At 48.7% G+C, this 20,260-nt stretch overlaps 1 protein-coding gene across 1 annotated transcript; it reads right to left on the reverse strand.

Moving 5' to 3' along the window:
- Positions 1–1,753: 1,753 nt before the first annotated feature.
- EXOG (exo/endonuclease G) lies at positions 1,754–19,658 on the reverse strand. The gene is made up of 6 exons (XM_044293853.1): positions 19,498–19,658; positions 14,784–14,933; positions 11,828–11,967; positions 11,615–11,691; positions 9,886–10,000; positions 1,754–3,394 (listed from the first exon to the last, which is right to left on the reverse strand). The coding sequence occupies exons 1-6, from the start codon at positions 19,625–19,627 to the stop codon at positions 2,936–2,938; spliced, it is 1,071 nt and encodes a 356-aa protein (XP_044149788.1). The 5' UTR covers positions 19,628–19,658; the 3' UTR covers positions 1,754–2,935.
- Between the last annotated feature and the right edge of the window lie 602 nt (positions 19,659–20,260).

The following is a 20,260-nucleotide window of genomic DNA, read 5'->3' on the forward strand; positions in this document are numbered from 1 at the left end:
TAAAATAATTGGGTCATTACCCCTTTAAATTGAAGGTTAACCTTTGATGTTCAGGGATGGTCAAGAAAAATTGGGTCAATGCCCCCAGGACTATTTCTTTAGATATTCAAATGGAGGACAGAGTCTTTTCTTCGTTGTGCACCTATAAGGGCTCAATGAAAACTTTAGGCTTTGCCTTAGATGAATAATAGATGTAACTCTGTATGTTCAATGTGGGGGGTTAGTAGCTGTGTTCTATAAGGAGCACTGTCCCGGGATATTTTAATCTCTATATATTAGCTGCAAGGTAGGGGGAGAGATGTCTTGTCTCCTATCATGCAGGAGAATGGCAGGTTTAGACCCTTACCTGCCCGGACCAAGGATCCCAATTCCGGCCGGCCTAGTGAATCTCGGACTGTAAGGATCAAGCCTCTCGGAGGTGAATGTGGTTCTGAGATGGAATTCTCACTGCGCCGATGTACTGCATTGCCAGTCGGGTGGTATGTGCTGTCTCCTTGCTTCTGGTGAGTCCTCCGATATCCGAGTTGGTAGGCTGTCGGAGGTCTTCCGATGCTGATGTGTCTGCCAGTCAGTGCTTAGACCGTGCTGCGGCTGGAAATTGAGGCTGAGGATCTGCACTGTTAGCTAGGCCCCAGGTAGGGTTCGGGCCTACCGTCCTCCAGATGCCCCGGATCAGACTCCTCTGTGCAGACCCAGCGGCGAGCTGTGGAGTAGGCAGCATTACTTGATAAGGAAACAGTTTTAGGCCACACTTTCACAACAATATTGAATTCAGCTCATGTTTTTCCAATAAGAACGGGGTTGTGAGATATCAGTCTTGTGATGTATTCATCTTAGCTAGAGTTTACTCAGAAAAACACTGGAGGTATCAGTTCGACTTATCTTTACGAGTTACGCAAAGTCAAAGTTTCCCAATGTGCTTTACAGGACGAGTTCTGTGTCCACCTTTCTGCTGGATGCACATGGTTAAATCCAGCCATCGAGAACACTCTGAAGAGCCGCAGGTGATACTTCTTCACAGCACTGTAGGATTCAACATCTCACTGCTGCTCTGACCAATGTTATTCCCCTTACTGCCTACAATGTGTGTCAGAAGGTCCTACTTTGGCCCAAAACCTTCCCAAGTGTAATTTATATATTCTTCTGTGGATTGCTGAAATAAATGCATACATCATCTGATCTGAGTGCCAAGTTTTATTTTTATTTTTTTTAATTTCTGACAACATATCCACCCTATCCACAGGACAGGAGATTAGTCTCTGATTGGTGGGGTCTACTAGGGTTCCCGCCACTCATGAGAATTGGGACCTTTGTTCTCTATTTGAATGGAGCAGACGCATGCGTATCCACCGCTCCATCCAACTCTATGACACTGCTGAGAACGTGTGCTCGGCTATCTCCACCAGTCCCATAGAACTGAATGGGGAGGCAGCACACATATGTGAGCGCCACTCCATTTAAACAGCAGCCCCCGTTCTTGTGAACGGCAGGGTTTTGACCACAGAGTTGAGTGGAGTGAACATGCATTTGTGTCTGTCACTCCATTCATCTGGAGGAGCACGAGCCTACGTTCTCGTTAACAGCGAGGGCCCCAACCGTTGGACTCCTGGTGATCAACTCGGCACAATCACTATTAGTGTACCAGCCACAGCCCTTTATGAAACGCTTCCATCTTTTATAACTGACACAAAAAAGCTGGATGTCTCAAACATTGTGAATGGTAGCCGCACAGCTTTGGTAATACAGATTATACTACTTTTCTATCGCCTTTTATTTGATTGACGAGCCCTGTTGTAGAGAAAGCAAAGACAGGCTTAGGATGGACAAGCTAAATCTTCAAAAAGAATCAGATGAAATCCATGGCAGACTGTATACACCATGCCCCTAACACAAGCAAATCTGTATTTTAAGAACTCTAGAATGATAAAAGGCGCTCAGGAATAATACAAGGCTACACACACAATACAGAGTTATCACAATGATTCATTCGCAAGGCACACGTTCGTATTAGCCACACAAAGTATAACATTTTAGGAATGTGGATAAACCATAACACAGATTTTACGTCTTATAAAATTTGGATTTCATACATTTAATGTATTTTGCATTGGGGAAAAAACAAAAAAACGTTCATACAGACAGCAACATGATATGGTACATACAAGACTAGGTTCACACCAAGTTTTGGCACTACGGTCCATATGTATGTATACATCAGGGAATGCTGGCGACATATACATCTAACATGCCCACAGACTACTTTTCACCAGACCTATGTTGAAAGAATGCAGTAGATACATGTCAAATGCATGTACCAAACCTGATGTGAGCCTAGCCTTATGTACAGACATATTTGAACCCCTTGCCTTTTGTTTAGAAATTTGATTATTCCTAATGAGACGGCAATAATTTGTCTGAAAGGACATCCGAACTGATACAACGGAACCACTAAATAGCTGCCAGAAGTGAAAATCAAGGAGTGACTGAGGTGTAATAAAGTGTGACACATCTACTACGGGCTCTGCCTGCTTTAAGGCAGTCTGGAAGGCCATGAAAGCCCCTTGGGTCTGTTCATGGGACAGGCCTTATAGAGAAGTTCTCGGCATATACTTACTGAAGTATGTGCCATGCTTTATACCAGGCATCCTCAAACTGCGGCCCTCCAGCTGTTGCAAAACTACAACTCCCAGCATGCCCGAACAGCCTACAGGTATCTGCCTACAGCAGGGCATTGTGGGAGTTGTAGTTTTACAACAGCTGGAGGGCCGGAGTTTGAGGATGCCTGCTTTATACTCTCCATAACTACTAGTTTAGCTTTTTTTAAGGTATTCTACAGAAGTCATATTTGAAGGGGTTCGTCCTTATGAAAGGTTCCTGAGGAAAAAAATAATTCTGAACTTTGATAATTGGCCCTGCAACATGCAGGTAAGACCCGTTACCCCCTCCTTCCTTCTCGCACAGTAACTGTCTCACTAGACTCCAGTTCCTTCTTTTTCTGTTCATAAAGCTCCAATAGATACTTGTCCGGCTTTATGTTGGCCATATTCAATTCTGACATAATCTTCTCCACTTTTTGGAGGTTTCTCGCATTCTTCATATTCCGTCCTGCAATGTATAATTTGAACTCTTCCAGTTCAATAAGTTTACAGGTGTCCACCTCACAGATGTTCTTCACTTCTTTCGATTTGTCCACTTGAGGGAAGAAAACAAGACCAGACAACTTCTCAAGTGTCTCAAGGGGGACTTGATATTCAGGTAACTGATGCTGAAAACTGATGGGGGCATTGGGTACAATAAAAGCTCCTTCAGCTAGAGCCTCTTCAGACTGCTTCCTCCTGGCGAGGATCACCTTGTAAAGGTGTGTGGGCACTGCTACATCATCCTTTCCGATAACCTGAAAAGAATTATCAAGAACATCTTCATTACACCAAAGAGATTAAACTGCAGTAGGTCTCTGCTCATCCAAATCTAGAATCGCATTATATTCAGGATGCCTCATTCACATTTGATGCACATTTTTTTATTTTATTTTTTAAGAAAACCCAGTGAGCAGCCTCAGAGTTTCTCAATTCCTGGAAGACCCAGCTTTCCCATACTTTAAACTAGTAGCCCGCTAATTCAATGGCAATTGTGCAATGCTTAATGCTAGGGCTGAAACGATTACTCAATTTAATCGAGTAATTAGACACAAAAAAATCCTCAATGTACCGTATTTTTCGCCGTATAAGACGCACCGGCCTATAAGACGCACCTAGGTTTTTGAGGAGGAAAATAAGAAAAAAAATATTTTGAACCAAAAAGGTGCACTTTTGGTGGGTTTTGAACTAATTGTGGTCTGTGGGTGGCGCACTTGTGGGGGATCTGTGGGTGGCGCACTTGTGGGGGGATCTGTGGGTGGCGCACTTGTGGGGGGATCTGTGGGTGGCGCACTTGTGGGGGGATCTGTGGGTGGCGCACTTGTGGGGGGATCTGTGGGTGGCGCACTTGTGGGGGGATCTGTGGGTGGCGCACTTGTGGGGGGATCTGTGGGTGGCGCACTTGTGGGGGGATCTGTGGGTGGCGCACTTGTGGGGGGATCTGTGGGTGGCGCACTTGTGGGGGGATCTGTGGGTGGCGCACTTGTGGGGGGATCTGTGGGTGGCGCACTTGTGGGGGGATCTGTGGGTGGCGCACTTGTGGGGGGATCTGTGGGTGGCGCACTTGTGGGGGGATCTGTGGGTGGCGCACTTGTGGGGGATCTGTGGGTGGCGCACTTGTGGGGGGATCTGTGGGTGGCGCACTTGTGGGGGGATCTGTGGGTGGCGCACTTGTGGGGGATCTGTGGGTGGCGCACTTGTGGGGGATCTGTGGGTGGCGCACTTGTGGGGGATCTGTGGGTGGCGCACTTGTGGGGGATCTGTGGGTGGCGCACTTGTGGGGGATCTGTGGGTGGCGCACTTGTGGGGGATCTGTGGGTGGCGCACTTGTGGGGGATCTGTGGGTGGCGCACTTGTGGGGGATCTGTGGGTGGCGCACTTGTGGGGGATCTGTGGGTGGCGCACTTGTGGGGGATCTGTGGGTGGCGCACTTGTGGGGGATCTGTGGGTGGCGCACTTGTGGGGGATCTGTGGGTGGCGCACTTGTGGGGGATCTGTGGGTGGCGCACTTGTGGGGGATCTGTGGGTGGCGCACTTGTGGGGGATCTGTGGGTGGCGCACTTGTGGGGGATCTGTGGGTGGCGCACTTGTGGGGGATCTGTGGGTGGCGCACTTGTGGGGGATCTGTGGGTGGCGCACTTGTGGGGGATCTGTGGGTGGCGCACTTGTGGGGGATCTGTGGGTGGCGCACTTGTGGGGGATCTGTGGGTGGCGCACTTGTGGGGGATCTGTGGGTGGCGCACTTGTGGGGGATCTGTGGGTGGCGCACTTGTGGGGGATCTGTGGGTGGCGCACTTGTGGGGGATCTGTGGGTGGCGCACTTGTGGGGGATCTGTGGGTGGCGCACTTGTGGGGGATCTGTGGGTGGCGCACTTGTGGGGGATCTGTGGGTGGCGCACTTGTGGGGGATCTGTGGGTGGCGCACTTGTGGGGGATCTGTGGGTGGCGCACTTGTGGGGGATCTGTGGGTGGCGCACTTGTGGGGGATCTGTGGGTGGCGCACTTGTGGGGGATCTGTGGGTGGCGCACTTGTGGGGGATCTGTGGGTGGCGCACTTGTGGGGGATCTGTGGGTGGCGCACTTGTGGGGGATCTGTGGGTGGCGCACTTGTGGGGGATCTGTGGGTGGCGCACTTGTGGGGGATCTGTGGGTGGCGCACTTGTGGGGGATCTGTGGGTGGCGCACTTGTGGGGGATCTGTGGGTGGCACTTATGGGGGATCTGTGGGTGGCACTTATGGGGGATCTGTGGGTGGCACTTATGGGGGATCTGTGGGTGGCACTTATGGGGGATCTGTGGGTGGCACTTATGGGGGATCTGTGGGTGGCACTTGTCACGAAACGGCCCTGAGCGCGCCGTCCAGCGGGCCACGTGACTAATAACTCAGACAATTTGAAAGACCATTTTCCTTCCTTTTATATTTCGGTTGTGCGTTTAAGTGTATGGACATCTTATTTCGTGCTAGATTTGGTTACTGGTGTTGTGCTTTTAAATGTATTCTCTTTTCCCTTTGTTGTAAGGATTGGAATGGCCTGGTTGAAATGCAATTGTATGCTAATTACTGTGTACCTCACCTCTCCAGGGCTGTAAGAAGGCCATCTGTATGCAAATCCGATGGTCTGATTCAAGCCTGGACATGTCTAGGGTTACATAAGGCTTGCAGTGTGTGTATAAATGCATGTGTCCAAGACCCTAAATAAATCAGTCAGTCCCTGTTTCAAGTCATACAGCATCGTCTGGTGAGTGATTCCAGGGCGCCACACATTGTACCAAGAAGGCCGGGCCACTCGGCAGTCGGGCTGATCTCCACCGTGGGTGCCCCATCCCCTCCGCAGACGTCCGAGACATCACCAACCAGGGGGTCAGATAGGAGCAGGACCGCAGGCGGACACACCATTCCGTCACAGCACTTATGGGGGATCTGTGGGTGGCACTTATGGGGGATCTGTGGGTGGCACTTATGGGGGATCTGTGGGTGGCACTTATGGGGGATCTGTGGGTGGCACTTATGGGGGATCTGTGGGTGGCACTTATGGGGGATCTGTGGGTGACACTTATGGGGGATCTGTGGGTGACACTTATGGGGGATCTGTGGGTGACACTTATGGGGGATCTGTGGGTGACACTTATGGGGGATCTGTGGGTGACACTTATGGGGGATCTGTGGGTGACACTTATGGGGGATCTGTGGGTGACACTTATGGGGGATCTGTGGGTGACACTTATGGGGGATCTGTGGGTGACACTTATGGGGGATCTGTGGGTGACACTTATGGGGGATCTGTGGGTGACACTTATGGGGGATCTGTGGGTGACACTTATGGGGGATCTGTGGGTGACACTTATGGGGGATCTGTGGGTGACACTTATGGGGGATCTGTGGGTGACACTTATGGGGGATCTGTGGGTGACACTTATGGGGGATCTGTGGGTGACACTTATGGGGGATCTGTGGGTGACACTTATGGGGGATCCTCTCTGGATGGCACTGTTATGAGGATGAGGATCTGTGAATGACAGTTATGGGGGGGATCTGTGGATGACACATATATAGCATCTTATGCTGTCATCCACAGATCCCCTCCATAAGTGTCCCTGTAGTGAATGACCCTCAATACAGGGGGTGGGGGTCGCATCTGCTTTAATGACAGCGGGGCCCGTGCAGTGACTATTCTACTACACGGGCCCCGCTTACTGTATAATCATATCTCTCTAATAGTTAATTGTTCTATGCATGTAATCGCATAATGAGCGCTAATGAGCGCTGTGTATTACCGTACTTAAAACTAGCAGCGCTCGCCGTTCGTAGCAGAGAGGAGGCAGGAGGCAGGCCGGGAGGACGGGCGCTTGCAACGTAAGTCATACGTCACGCGCCTGCGCCGCCTGCTTCATTCATAAGTGGGCGGTGCTGGCGCGTGACGTATGACTCACGCTGCAAGTGCCCGTCCTCCCGGCCTGCCTCCTGCCTCCTCTCTGCTCCGAACGGCGAGCGCTGCTAGTTTTAAGTACGGTAATACACAGCGCTCATTAGCGCTCATTATGCGATTACATGCATAGAACAATTAACCATTAGAGAGATATGATTATACAGTGAGCGGGGCCCGTGTAGTAGAATAGTCACTGCACGGGCCCCGCTGTCATTATTAATGCAGATGCCGCCCCCAGCCCCTCCTCCCTCACAGCTGATACACCCGCCGCACGGCATCGCGGCGGGTGTATCATTGAAAACTGGGCAAAATAAGCTACATTCGCCGTATAAGACGCACTGCTATTTTCCCCCCACTTTTGGGGGGAAAAAAGTGCGTCTTATACGGCGAAAAATACGGTAAGTTTTTTGCATCGAGGATTAGTTTGTGTCATGTGACCACGGAACGGGAGTGAAGAGCTTGCCATTAAGGGGGGCAGCTGATGGCACTCCTGCACTTTGTGGGACCCGTTCTAAGAATAGGTGTGGGTCTCAGAGGTGAGAGCCGGACCTATCAGACATTGGGGGCTTATCCTAGCAATATGTCCCCAATATCCAAGATGGGAATACCCCTTTAATGATTGCTTACTATTAATATGAAGCACATGGACGTTTAAAAATTAATAACAGCATGTTCCTCGTTTTCAGGGCCCATTCACATGACCATATTTTTCTGTCTGCATCCATTCCTCAATTTTGCGGATCGGATGCAGACCCACCTTGTGCTGTCCGCATCCGTATGTCTGTTCTGTGGCCCTGCAAAAAAGATAGAACATGTCCTATTCTTGCCAGTACATATTCCTATCATGGAGAAGGATGTTGCGGAAGGCACGCGGCCGGTGTCCGCGTTTTGCAGATCCGCAATTTGCGGTTCTCAAACAGAAACAAACGTTCGAATTAGCCTTTTTTTTTGCAGACTCACAAACAATGCCTATTCTTGTCTGTAAAAACAGACAAAAATAGGACATGTTCGATTTTTTTTGCGGGGCTGTGCAATGGACACACAGATGCGGACAGCTCATGGTGCGCGGTCTACATTTTTTGTAGTCCCATTGAAATGAAAGGGTCTGCATTCCAATCTGCAAAAAATATACATAGGAAGGGGAGCAAAAATAATGTCTTGTGAATGGGGCCTAATAGTAACAGTGACCCCATCATGTACCTCATATAATGGGCAACAAGGAAGTAATGATGGTGTTACTATTAGGGTCCAGTCACATGTCCGTGGTGTGTTGCGGACCCGCAAATTGCGGATCCGCAACACACCCGGCCGGCACCCCCTATAGAAATGCCTATTCTTGTTCCGCAGCTGTGGACAAGAATAGGACATGTTCTATCTTTTGCGGAGCTGCGGACCGTATGTTCGGGGCCGAAACCCGGAAGTTCCGGGCCGCGCTCCACAATTCCGGGCCTATAGAGAATGAATGGGTCCGCAACCGTTCCGCAAAATTGCGGAACGGGTGCGGACCCTTTTGCGGACGTGTGAATGGGGCCTTAATGTGAGGCACATGGAGGTCCAAATTAATGCCATGTGCCTCACATTAATAGTAACCCCGCCAGCTACCTCCTAACATGATGGACAACATGGGGTTAATGTGAGATACATGATGGGATTACTTACTATTAATGTGAGGCACATGGAAATCAAAATGTATAAAGCCATATGCCTCACATTAACAGAACGTGACCCCATCATGTACCTCACATTAACCCCATGTTGTCCATTATCAGAGAAGGGCAATCGATACTTTGCCAAAGAAGAAGAAAGAAAAAAAAAAAAAAAAAAAAAACATAGGTAAAACATATTAGTCTTTCACACTTGCAGTAGCCTTTTCCAGCAGGGGGGGGGGGGGGGGGGGGGGGGACAGCCTGCTGGAAAAGGCTGGAAGTCCGCTTTGGCCTTACTTGCTATAATGGGGGCGGGCCGGAGGCCCAGCAAACTTGCAGAGAGATGGCCAGAATTAAACTACAGCACGCTGCGGTTTTTATCCAGCAGCCTCTGGGCATGTTTGCCGTACTGTGACCGGACCTTCGGTCTGCCCTCATTATAGTGAATGGGGCCGAGAGGACTTCCAGCGGCATGGTGAACTTGCGGTAGCACGGATCCGGCAGGCTGTTTCCCTGCCGGAACAGGCTACCGCAAGTGTGAGAGTAGCCTTAACCTCATGTTGCTTTTTTGTGTTATTTTTTTTTTTTGCGTGATATTGAATGGTATCAAGCATCGCAATACTTTTTGGCTGTTGCGTGTAAGTCTTAAACGGTCTATTTAAATGGTTTAAAATCAGTTGACTTATCTTACGAGTATGGGTAGCTTTAGCTGCTCACTCATAAAGTGTTGGCATGGAGGAGGGTGAGGGAGGTGTAAAGCAATCTTCTGCCATGTATAGTGACAAGTCATTAAACCAATCACAGGTGGGTGAAGTGCCAAGACTGCATGCCCACAAACACCAATGATGCCAGTGATTAATCCAGAGGTACTGCCTCATTTAAATTCCAAATGTATAATTTATCAAATTATAATCTCGTCCAGCTTACAGAACAAATAGGTAGCTCTTAATGAGAATGTGCAGTGTCTTACTCCCTCAACTAAGAAATTAGGTGGATCTGTGGCGGCTGATAAGAGCAACTTCATTTCACGACTGAACGCTTCTCAACACAATCAGGCAGGAGCAAAATGCAAAACTCAACTAGATGGAGGAATAGTCATTGTTGTCGACAATACACTGGCTGACCGGTCACCTCTGGAGGGACATTTGTGAAGATGTGATCACAAACAATAACTCACCTGATAGGTGACACTTTTCTTGCCATCTTCATGTTGCGTGGGCAGTGTGAGAGGACCACTCACAATCCAGACATCGTCAAATCGCTGTGTCAAGTCTCGACAATACATTTCCAATCTGGATGGATATTTTGGATGATAAGGGATATCAATCCACTGTAATGTAGTGCAAACCTGTTCTTATTAAAATACAACTGCATTGGCCTAGGTGAAGACTACTGGTGGAGAGCAAGTCTTTCCGTGTGTAGATGTCTCTGTCTGAAAAAAGCCGACACGGTCTTTCAAGACTTTGGAATGGCAAATCTGCCATTTTATCTCACGATGTTGTAATGACTCCGGAGCCTAGGTTCTTATAAATATCTACTTGATACCAGACCCACCTCTGGGACCTGCACCTACCTCAAGAACAGGGACCCCTCCAACTACTGCCTTGTCTGGTGAGACAAGCGTAGGCCACTGCATCCAGGAACAGAATATATGGAAGGGAGGTTGTCCATGTGTGGGGCTCTCTTTATTCACTTCTTTGGGAGAAGAATGCAGACAGCAGTGCACGTGCGTGGCGACCCATCTATCCATTCTCTGCCTGGATGTGGCAGCCAGCAGTCACCTCACCAGGCAGAGGTTGGGGTTCCCAGTTCTTGAGATATGTGTTGGTCCTCACATGTATCAATACATGGCCAAATCATTCCTGCCATGTGATCATCACTGTAACTCTTACTGCACCTCCCCTGCAGTTGGTCTCTTCTAACTCCGACAACCATATCTTTCTACCCCTATCACCCCTGAGGAACCCCCTCCTGAAAAATCTTCTATGCCGACTTATATCCAAAGATTGATTTATGACTAAATCAAAGTTAATGTAAAAGGCATTTTGCAGCCTGCTATGTACTGAAATACATGCAGGCTGCAGAAGCCAAAGGGCCCAACATTTTTTTTTTTTTTTATTATTTCATTTTACAAAACAAAAAAATAAAAAATAAAAAAATAAGTGTCCACAGCCTTTAAGGGGTTCTCTGCTTCGGGCAATCCCTTTCAGTTAGAAGGTTCCTTTGGGAAAGCTTGCAGCCGCTGCATGTTTCTCCCACAGGTTAAATGAAGTATTACATTTCATACTGAACTTGAGAGTGGAGTGTCCATTCACACGTCAGTATGTGTTTTGCGGATCTGCAAAATGCAGATCCGCAAAACACGGACACCGGCAATGTGTGTTCCGCATTTTGTGGACTGCACATTGCCGGCACGCTCATAGAAGATGCCTTTTCTTGTCCGCAATTGCGGACAAGAATAGGACAGGTTTTATTTTTTTTGCGGAACGGACGTGCGGATCCGCAAATGCGGATGCAGACAGCACATTACGGCCCTATTGAAAATGAATGGGTCCGTACCTGTTCCGCAAAACTTGCGGAACAGATGCAGATGTGTGAATGGACCCAGAGTGTCACTTTTTGCAGGTATTCAGAGCTGTGGCTAATAGATAAGAGTCCTGAATTGGAGAACATTCTCTGACTCAAGGGTATTTGGGGGTATCTGACACGGACACCTCCAATGATCACCTGTTCAAAGAAGCCACACGGTACAGACCCCTGCCCATCTGATATCGATGACCTATTCTGAATAGACTGGACCCCTTTAACTGCAAAAATTATTTGAATGCCGTTTTCTTTTGAAGTGTTTGAAGCTTCAGAAAATCTTTTGCATTATAACGCATTGTAAAGTGAATCTGGTCTCTCACCTATTCCAGAAGCCGGCGTTGTTTTCATAGTTTTGAGGCACAATGTTTGAAAGGTAGAATGTTTCAGCCATAGCCTCCTGTAGGCGCACAAAAGGGAGTTTCAACTTTAAATTGTCGAAAAATAAAATCTTTACAAATGCTATTAAATTAGCAAAACAAAATCTATAAAAAAAAAAAATTTCTTTTTCAGGCAAGGAAAAAACTAAGTCTTACTGTAGAATATTTGCTGTCCCCTGCTGGGGCCATATGACCTCGGGACCATCCACTATGCAAATAGTCTTCATTGCGGGCACTAAATATTTCTGGAATGCTTGGATCCGGTTTAAATCGGCAGTGCTTTCGATCAGCAATACCTGTGGAAAAGACGAAGAAGTTATACCTACAAATGAAAATTTAAGCAGCTTAAAGGGGTTGTCAGCAAGTGGCATTTATTATGTAGAGAAAGTTAACACAAGGCACTTACTAATGTATCATGATTGTCTATATTGCCTCCTTTGCTGGCTTGCAGTGCAGATACAAGGTGGCCAAGACGGGAGCTGTTGCGCATGCGTGCCTATGTGCGCTCCTATGGTCCCGGCCACCAGAGAGGTCAGCGCTTTTTCCTATAGCATGCAAGCACAACCACCTTTGCTGGATTGTAGTGCTGGTTGGAACCCCTGAATACGAGCAGCATATAAGGTGATGAATCAAGCCAGCAAGGGAGGCAACATGGACAATCACAATACATTAGTAAGTGCCTTGTATTAACTTCGTCTACATGATAAATGCCATTTGCTGACCCCTTTAACCTCCCTGTAAGCTCCATGAACTCAGACCCACCCTCTGCATCTGTGACAGTGCTCGGCAGGAACACCTTGTTGGTAGTAGGTGACCCAAGTAGAAGAAAGGATAACGATGTCCAGTAGTCGTCCAGTAAAAATAAAAACAGCAACGTTTATCCCAACAGTTTAGAAAAGACGTCCTGAGAAATATTCTTACGCATTTCGAACCCTGAACCACAGGGTTCTTAGAGCAAGGATGTGCTTCTAGGATGCGTTTCTTAACCGATGAGTAAAATGTTGTGTTTTTTATTTTTACTGTTATTGTTATCCTTTCTTTTACATTCCTACAAATAAAGGAGAGCAGATATTAGAAGGCTTTCATGTTTACACTGGGCACCCCCCAGCTTCCGGACCCAAGACAAGGGCACAGAGCAGCTGGAGTTACATATACAAATCTGTACTTGGGCACATCTAAATGCGAATTAGGGCGCATTCAGAAAACACAGATACCTACCGTGTGCAATTCGCGGACCGCACATGGCCGCAAGCATAATAGAAAATGCCTATTCTTGGCTGCGATTGCGGACAAGAATAGAACACGCTCTATCTTTTCTACGGAGCTTCAGAATGGAAAAAGGGAACTTGGATGCAGTACAGCTGAAAATGTTGCATATATTGGATCTTTTTCCAGCACTTCCTCCACTTCTGCTCCCCCTACCCTCTCACAGCATGCACTCTCAGATACCCTGAGAGAGAGATGCTGCAGATGCATCCTCCTACAGGATTTTTATTTACTGTGTTACTATACACAGACTTGTTAGGCAAATTTCACACACGCGTGTGTCAAGTCAGTGAAACATTTTCTGGACTGAAAACTGCTCCTCTGACCAGAGCTCAGTGACTTATGATGCTGTTGGAGTCTGACTGCAGGTTTACTGTACAGTACAGTAGTCTGGTGCAAACTCACAGCCCCATAGATCATTATGATGCTGCGAGTTTGGGTTGGAATAGCAGCGTTTGGTCCATCCAGCCATCACACAAGTGCATCTCCTGGACCAGTCATGTGAAAATAGCCCAAGGGACCGATCAGGTTTCTGAACAGATCAGGGAACCTACACACAAGGGCCAATAGGAACCATGACAAAAAGAAAGAAGTACACATAAATATGGGCTGTGGCTTTGCTAAAGGAGTATGAAGCGATGGCATATCTCACTAGGATGTGTCATATACCATCACCGTATGATCCATGGGGGTCTACCTCTGTGACCCCAATCCTAAGCATGAAGGGGCGGCAGTGCTTATTCCGTTTTTCCTGCACAGCACTTCTCCGGACCTCCCACCTTTCAGGGTGCAGTGCAAATTACAACTTAAAGTGAACCTGTCATTAACTGTATGCTGACCTCACTGACAGAAATGCTGATGTCAGCGGTGTGTTCCTCATGAGCTAAAAGTGAGTGGTTGCTGAGAACCAGCATCATAATCATTGCCCAGGCCTTGAAAAGAGTCAAATCTACCTGAGAAGAGTCCTGGTTATTCCTAATCTCCTGCTCTCCTGCCCTTCTGCTGATGGTTGGCAGTTCTCTCCTAGAGAGAAAGGGAGAAAACCAGGTAGAAGACTGTCAGTCATCAGCAGGAGAGCAGGAATTCATGAATGACCATGACTCTTCTCAGGTGGCCGGGACTCTTTTCCAGGCCCAGTCTGCAATGATTGTGATGTTGGTTCTCGGCAACCACTTACTTATAGTTTATAAATGACAGACCGCTGAAATCATCTCACCTGTCTCTACATTAGGCCCCATGCACACGGCCGTTGTTCACGGCCGTGTGCGGGCCGTGGAACCGCGGCCTGGATCCCTCCTGAGAGCAGGAGCACACGGCGTCATAGCAACCAGTGACGCCGTGCGCTCCTGCTCTCAGGAGGGATCCAGGCCGCGGTTCCACGGCCCGCACACGGCCGTGAACAACGGCCGTGTGCATGGGGCCTTATGCTGCCGTTAGTATGGGCAACATAAAGTTGATGACAGGTTCCCTTTAAATGGGTTGTGCACAATTTTAAGAAACAATTACGAATAACTGGGAATGTGGTAAAATAAAAATATATACGTACCTGGTAACTTCCCCATCACGCCACTGGTCTCCGTTTACGTCCCTGTGGTGATGACATGCCGCACATACGTGTGACTGCAGCAGCTAATCACTGGCCTCAGTGGCGATGGCTGCACACATGGGTCCTCGGAGGCTTGTGATTGGCTGCCGTCTTCACGCCAGCACTGCAGGACAATTTAACAAAGAACAGCTGCAGAGGCAGAATTAACCAAGTGAGTAGACTTTTTTTTATTTTACCATATTCTCTTTTACTATTTTTATTTTTTTTATCCTGGACAATCCCTTTAAGACGTTTACTCACCAACTGTTTTCTCTTTTGTTAGATGCTCGATCACCCATTGTGGCGTCTTTTTGGCTTGATCATAGGATAAAGCATGACTGATGTATTGTCTGACCTCTGCTCCACTCTCTGGGAATCCATATTCCTCGAACGGTGACCTTTTCGCTGGCTCTGGGGACAAAAGGAGCGATGACAGCGTTGGCGCAGGTATATTCCTTTATGTAATACACGGTAGGTGAGAGAACTGCAAATGCTAATAAACCAGCACGAGGATATGCTAACTCCTGGACAGCAGCATTTATAATGTAGTTGGGGACTTACAAAAATGAGTTAAATGGATAAAAAATATATAAACAATAACATTCAGATACTTTCAGTCACGAATAGATGAAAGTGTCCAATCATGAAGATGTCGTCTCTGATGATTTAAATTCCATCCTAAGACCTGGGAATGCAGGTGCAGGGAGTAAGGCTTTGTCTACATATTTTCTCAAGGTTGTTTTGGGATCCTGACTTGCTGTGGACCTGGGAACTGGCCGCTCCAAGGTCCGTGGTGATAGCAGATGAACAACACGTACACAGTGACAATTATAGAGCGCATGCGCTGGCTACGTTCCACTAGGGAATGTTTCATCGGTATAAAGCTGGAACTCTTTAGGAAAGAAGTCAGAAGCTCATCCTATGGGGGGACGCCTCGTGTAGGGTCCAAATCCGTGTTTTCCCGATCGAGACTCTGACTGCTTTCGCTGGAAGGGCTTCCCAGCTGACGTCAGCTCCATCGGTGATGTAAGTAGGTACCTTCTTCCTAGATGTAGCCGGGACTCTAGCTGAAGCGTAATTGTGTATAATACTTAATAAAATCATATTGTAAGCCTTCCTACAGTTAAAGGGGTTATCCAACCCCTATAATGCGACGGGGACGAGCCTCTCTAGCGTCACCCCGGAGATGCAGCGGAGGCTGTGCGGGCATCAGAAGCCATGTGAGTGACGGGGAGCGAGGTAAATATCTGTGCGAGGAGCCCGGGCATTAAAGGGGATGGGTAACCCCTTTAAGAGTCTCTCTTTAAAGAGTATCTAAGAGTCTCTCTCTTACCAGCAAAATATTAATAGAGCTGGACCGGTCATATGACTAGTATAAATGGGTCCAATTGACCCCACCCATTAAATTACAATGGTGCCCATCATCATTTTGATGTCGGGAACGCTGCTGCTCCAGTTAAATCTGATGGACGTTGTAGCAGAGGCTCCATACGAAGCCTCTGGATAGCTCATCATCGGGTCCAACACACAGGTGATTTGGACCCCCGCTGATCAGCTGTTTGAGAAGGCAGCGGCACTGGCAGTTGCGCGGCGCTCCACTCGCTGTTTAGCTCAGGCCCAGTGACGTCGCGATTAGCATCACTGGCCTGGGTGGGGCTGAGCCCCATTGAAGTGTACGGAGCTTAGCTGCGCCCAGGCCTAGTTGTGACATCACTGGGCCTGTGGGAAACAAGGAGAAGCCCACGGCGCCATTACCAGCACAGATGCTTTCTGAAACAGCAGATTTGCGGGGGTCTTGGGTATCAGAACCCCGACAATCAGATGCTGCAGAACCTCTTTAATAAAAACATAAGCTGATGTGAGATTGGTCGAATGGAGTCTTTTGTCCGGGTTTGATAGCCATCACCTCACACCCCTGCCAATCAGCTCTTCAGGTGTAGCTCCACAAGGGCAGCCTCCCAAATTGACCACATTATAATCCGCCACTGGGTAAAAAAGTATGGAAAAAAAAAGTAAAAAAATAAATAAAAAAAGGCAAAAGCAGCACGTTAAAGGCCGCTTTCACACAAGCGAGTTTTCCGCGCGGGTGCAATGCGTGACGTGACATAGCACCCGCACTGAATCCTGACCCATTCATTTCAATGGGCCTCTGTACATGAGCATTTTTTTCATGCATCAGTTCTGCGTTGCGTGAAAAACACAGCATGTTCTATATTCTGCGTTTTTCACACAGCCTTGGCCCCATAGAAGTGAATGGGGCTTCAGTGAAAAACGCATTGTATCCGCAAGCAAGTGCAGATGCGATGCGTTTTTCACTGATGGTTGCTAAGAGAGTAAAAAACGCATCAAAACGCATTGCACCTGCGCAGAAAAAACTGAACGCAATCGCAGACAAAACTGACTATACTTGCTTGCAAAATAGTGCGAGTTTCACTGAAAGCATCCGGAGCCAATCCGTCACGCTCGTGTGAAAAGGGGCCGAAGGGGTCGTCTCACCTCATCAAATAGCTTTTATCCTGTCTAATATGTTCCCTTCCCAGACTGCCTGCTTTCCTGTGTTCAATCCAGTCTTCTATTCCATCACAGATCACTCATAGTCAGTGCACGCTCATTGCACGCTGTAGGAGCTCGCTCTGGCCTCTCCCGTCACGCACGCGCAGCAGTTCCCGTCCGGGCCACCTCGTATCTGTGCTGGTAGGGCATACGCGGGAGCCCTGGAGCTGTTCTTCTAGGCTACAGCAGTTCCTACCAGTGCACGGTCCCTTGGTGCTTCACTAGCAGCCTCAGGAGCGTGCACATGCAGGAAAGTGGCGCAATAACCATCCTAGTGCTGCTTGCCTGTGCCATATTTTTAGTCACTACCCCCCAGGCCTCTTTCACATGGGCGAGTGAACACATAGCACCTGCACTGAATCCTGACCCATTCATTTGACTAGGTCTGTGTACATGAGAGTTTTGTTTTTTCCCACACATCATTTCTGCGTTGCGTGAGAATCGCAGCATGTTCTATTTTTTCGCGTTTTTTTCACGCAGCCCTGGCCCCAGAGAAGTGAATAGAGTTTCAGTGAAACATTCGGATGTAACCAGGATGCAATGTGTTTCTCACCAATGGCTGATAGGAGACCTTATTTGTAAGTCTTCAGTTTTTTTTATCATGTGCGTGAAAACCGTATCAAAACGGATTGCACCCACGTGGAAAAAAACTCAAACACTGAACGCAATTGCAGACAAAACTGACTGAACTTGCTTGCAAAATGGTGCGAGTTTCACTGAACGCATCCGGAGCCAATCCGTATCGTTCGTGCGAGAGAGGCCTAAGTGGCGGGGGGGTTCAGGCTAGCGACAGCCCTGAACGGATGGGGTGAGAAAACCCCTAAATCCTCACTATTTCATACAAAACCAAACTGGCCCATTGCAGCCCCTGTCAGCTCTCAGCCCTTCTCTGCACGGCGCTGTTACCGTCAGCTCTCAGCCGTTCTCTGCATGGTGCTGTTCCTCGGTTATTCCTCCTGCTCTGCACGATGCTGTTCCTCGGTTATTCCTCCTGCTCTGCACGGTGCTGTTCCTCGGTTATTCCTCCTTCTCTGCACGGTGCTGTTCTCGGTTATTCCTCCTGCTCTGCACGGTGCTGTTCCTCGGTTATTCCTCCTTCTCTGCACGGTGCTGTTCCTCGGTTATTCCTCCTTCTCTGCACGGTGCTGTTCTCGGTTATTCCTCCTGCTCTGCACGGTGCTGTTCTCGGTTATTCCTCCTGCTCTGCACGGTGCTGTTCTCGGTTATTCCTCCTGCTCTGCACGGTGCTGTTCTCGGTTATTCCTCCTGCTCTGCACGGTGCTGTTCTCGGTTATTCCTCCTGCTCTGCACAGTGCTGTTCTCAGTTATTCCTCCTGCTCTGCATGGTGCTGTTCTCAGTTATTCCTCCTGCTCTGCACGGTGCTGTTCTCAGTTATTCCTCCTGCTCTGCACGGTGCTGTTCTCGGTTATTCCTCCTGCTCTGCACGGTGCTGTTCCTCGGTTATTCCTCCTTCTCTGCACGGTGCTGTTCACGGTTATTCCTCCTTCTCTGCACGGTGCTGTTCACGGTTATTCCTCCTTCTCTGCACGGTGCTGTTCTCAGTTATTCCTCCTGCTCTGCATGGTGCTGTTCACGGTTATTCCTCCTGCTCTGCACGGTGCTGTTCTCAGTTATTCCTCCTGCTCTGCACGGTGCTGTTCTCAGTTATTCCTCCTGCTCTGCACGGTGCTGTTCTCGGTTATTCCTCCTGCTCTGCACGGTGCTGTTCTCAGTTATTCCTCCTGCTCTGCACGGTGCTGTTCTCGGTTATTCCTCCTGCTCTGCACGGTGCTGTTCTCAGTTATTCCTCCTGCTCTGCACGGTGCTGTTCTCAGTTATTCCTCCTGCTCTGCACGGTGCTGTTCTCAGTTATTCCTCCTGCTCTGCACGGTGCTGTTCTCAGTTATTCCTCCTGCTCTGCACGGTGCTGTTCTCAGTTATTCCTCCTGCTCTGCACGGTGCTGTTCCTCGGTTATTCCTCCTTCTCTGCACGGTGCTGTTCCTCGGTTATTCCTCCTGCTCTGCACGGTGCTGTTCCTCTGTCAGCTCTCAGCCCTTCTCTGCACGGTGCTGTTCCTCGGCTATTCCTCCTGCTCTGCACCGTGCTGTTCCTCGGTTATTCCTCCTTCTCTGCACGGTGCTGTTCCTCGGTTATTCCTCCTGCTCTGCACGGTGCTGTTCCTCTGTCAGCTCTCAGCCCTTCTCTGCACGGTGCTGTTCCTCGGCTATTCCTCCTGCTCTGCAGTGTACTCCAGTTACTAAACGTTTAACCCTTCAGCGCCAGCTCCCTCCAGGTTTCAGGACGTCGGTGAGCAGTGTGCTCAGCAAGGAGGGGGGTGCAGGGGCAGCACATGGGCAGCACGGGGCCTGCATCCAGGGCAGTAAAGTCACAGCTTCCCCGCCAGGGGGCGGCTTTCTTACCTAGCTCCGATCTTTTCCGGTCGTATAGATAAAGCGCGGCCAAGCAGGACGATGTGCTCAGAGCCGAGCCCAGCACGAATCCCCCCCAGAAGCGGCGGTTTATAAATCGGTAAAACGGGCGGCCAGACATCGTCAGGAAGCGGAAAAAGAGATTTAGGAGGCGGCACCGCCACCTGCCGGCCACGAGCAGTCACATGCTTTACGAGACAAGATGGGTAACCAGCGACATCTAGTGGCCATAATTGTTCGTTGCAAGTGAATGAATTGCGTGTAAACCGTATGACAGGCGCCACCTGCTGGTTCTGTTTGGAATCGAAAGCTGCTGTTGTTTAGTGGCTCCTTCTAATGCTTTTCTATCTATTGTTACAACATTGCGCGTTGTGGAGCATTTGTTTGGTGAAGGCATGGATTAGGCACAGGCTTACGGTCCATTCACACGTCCGCAAAATGGTTCCGCATCTGTTCCGCAAAATGGTGTGGACCCATTCATTTTCAACGGGACACAGTGTGCTGTCCGCATCCGCACTTTCGTTCCGTGGCCCCGCAAAAAAATACAATATGTTGTATTCCACCCCCCCCATACTTTAAAAATTGTACCCCCTCACAGTAGTATTGCCCTCATTGTACACCCTTCACAGTACATTTGTACATAAGTGTGCCCCCTCACAGTAGTTATGCCCACATTGTGCCCTCTCACAGTAGTTATTCCCACATTGTGCCCTCTCACAGTAGTTATGCCCACATTGTGCCCCCTCACAGTTGT

Source organism: Bufo gargarizans, chromosome 5, assembly GCF_014858855.1.
Source record: "Bufo gargarizans isolate SCDJY-AF-19 chromosome 5, ASM1485885v1, whole genome shotgun sequence".
Taxonomy (NCBI): Eukaryota; Metazoa; Chordata; class Amphibia; order Anura; family Bufonidae; genus Bufo; species Bufo gargarizans.

Coding starts and splice junctions, on each gene's coding strand:
- EXOG (XM_044293853.1), bottom strand. CDS start 19,627: ATGTCTGGCCGCCCGTTTTACCGATTTATAAACCGCCGCTTCTGGGGG. Junction 11,968..14,783: donor AACAAAAGAGAAAACAGTTG/GTGAGTAAACGT, acceptor TCTTTTCCACAG/GTATTGCTGATCGAAAGCAC. Junction 11,692..11,827: donor GGGACAGCAAATATTCTACA/GTAAGACTTAGT, acceptor GTGCGCCTACAG/GAGGCTATGGCTGAAACATT.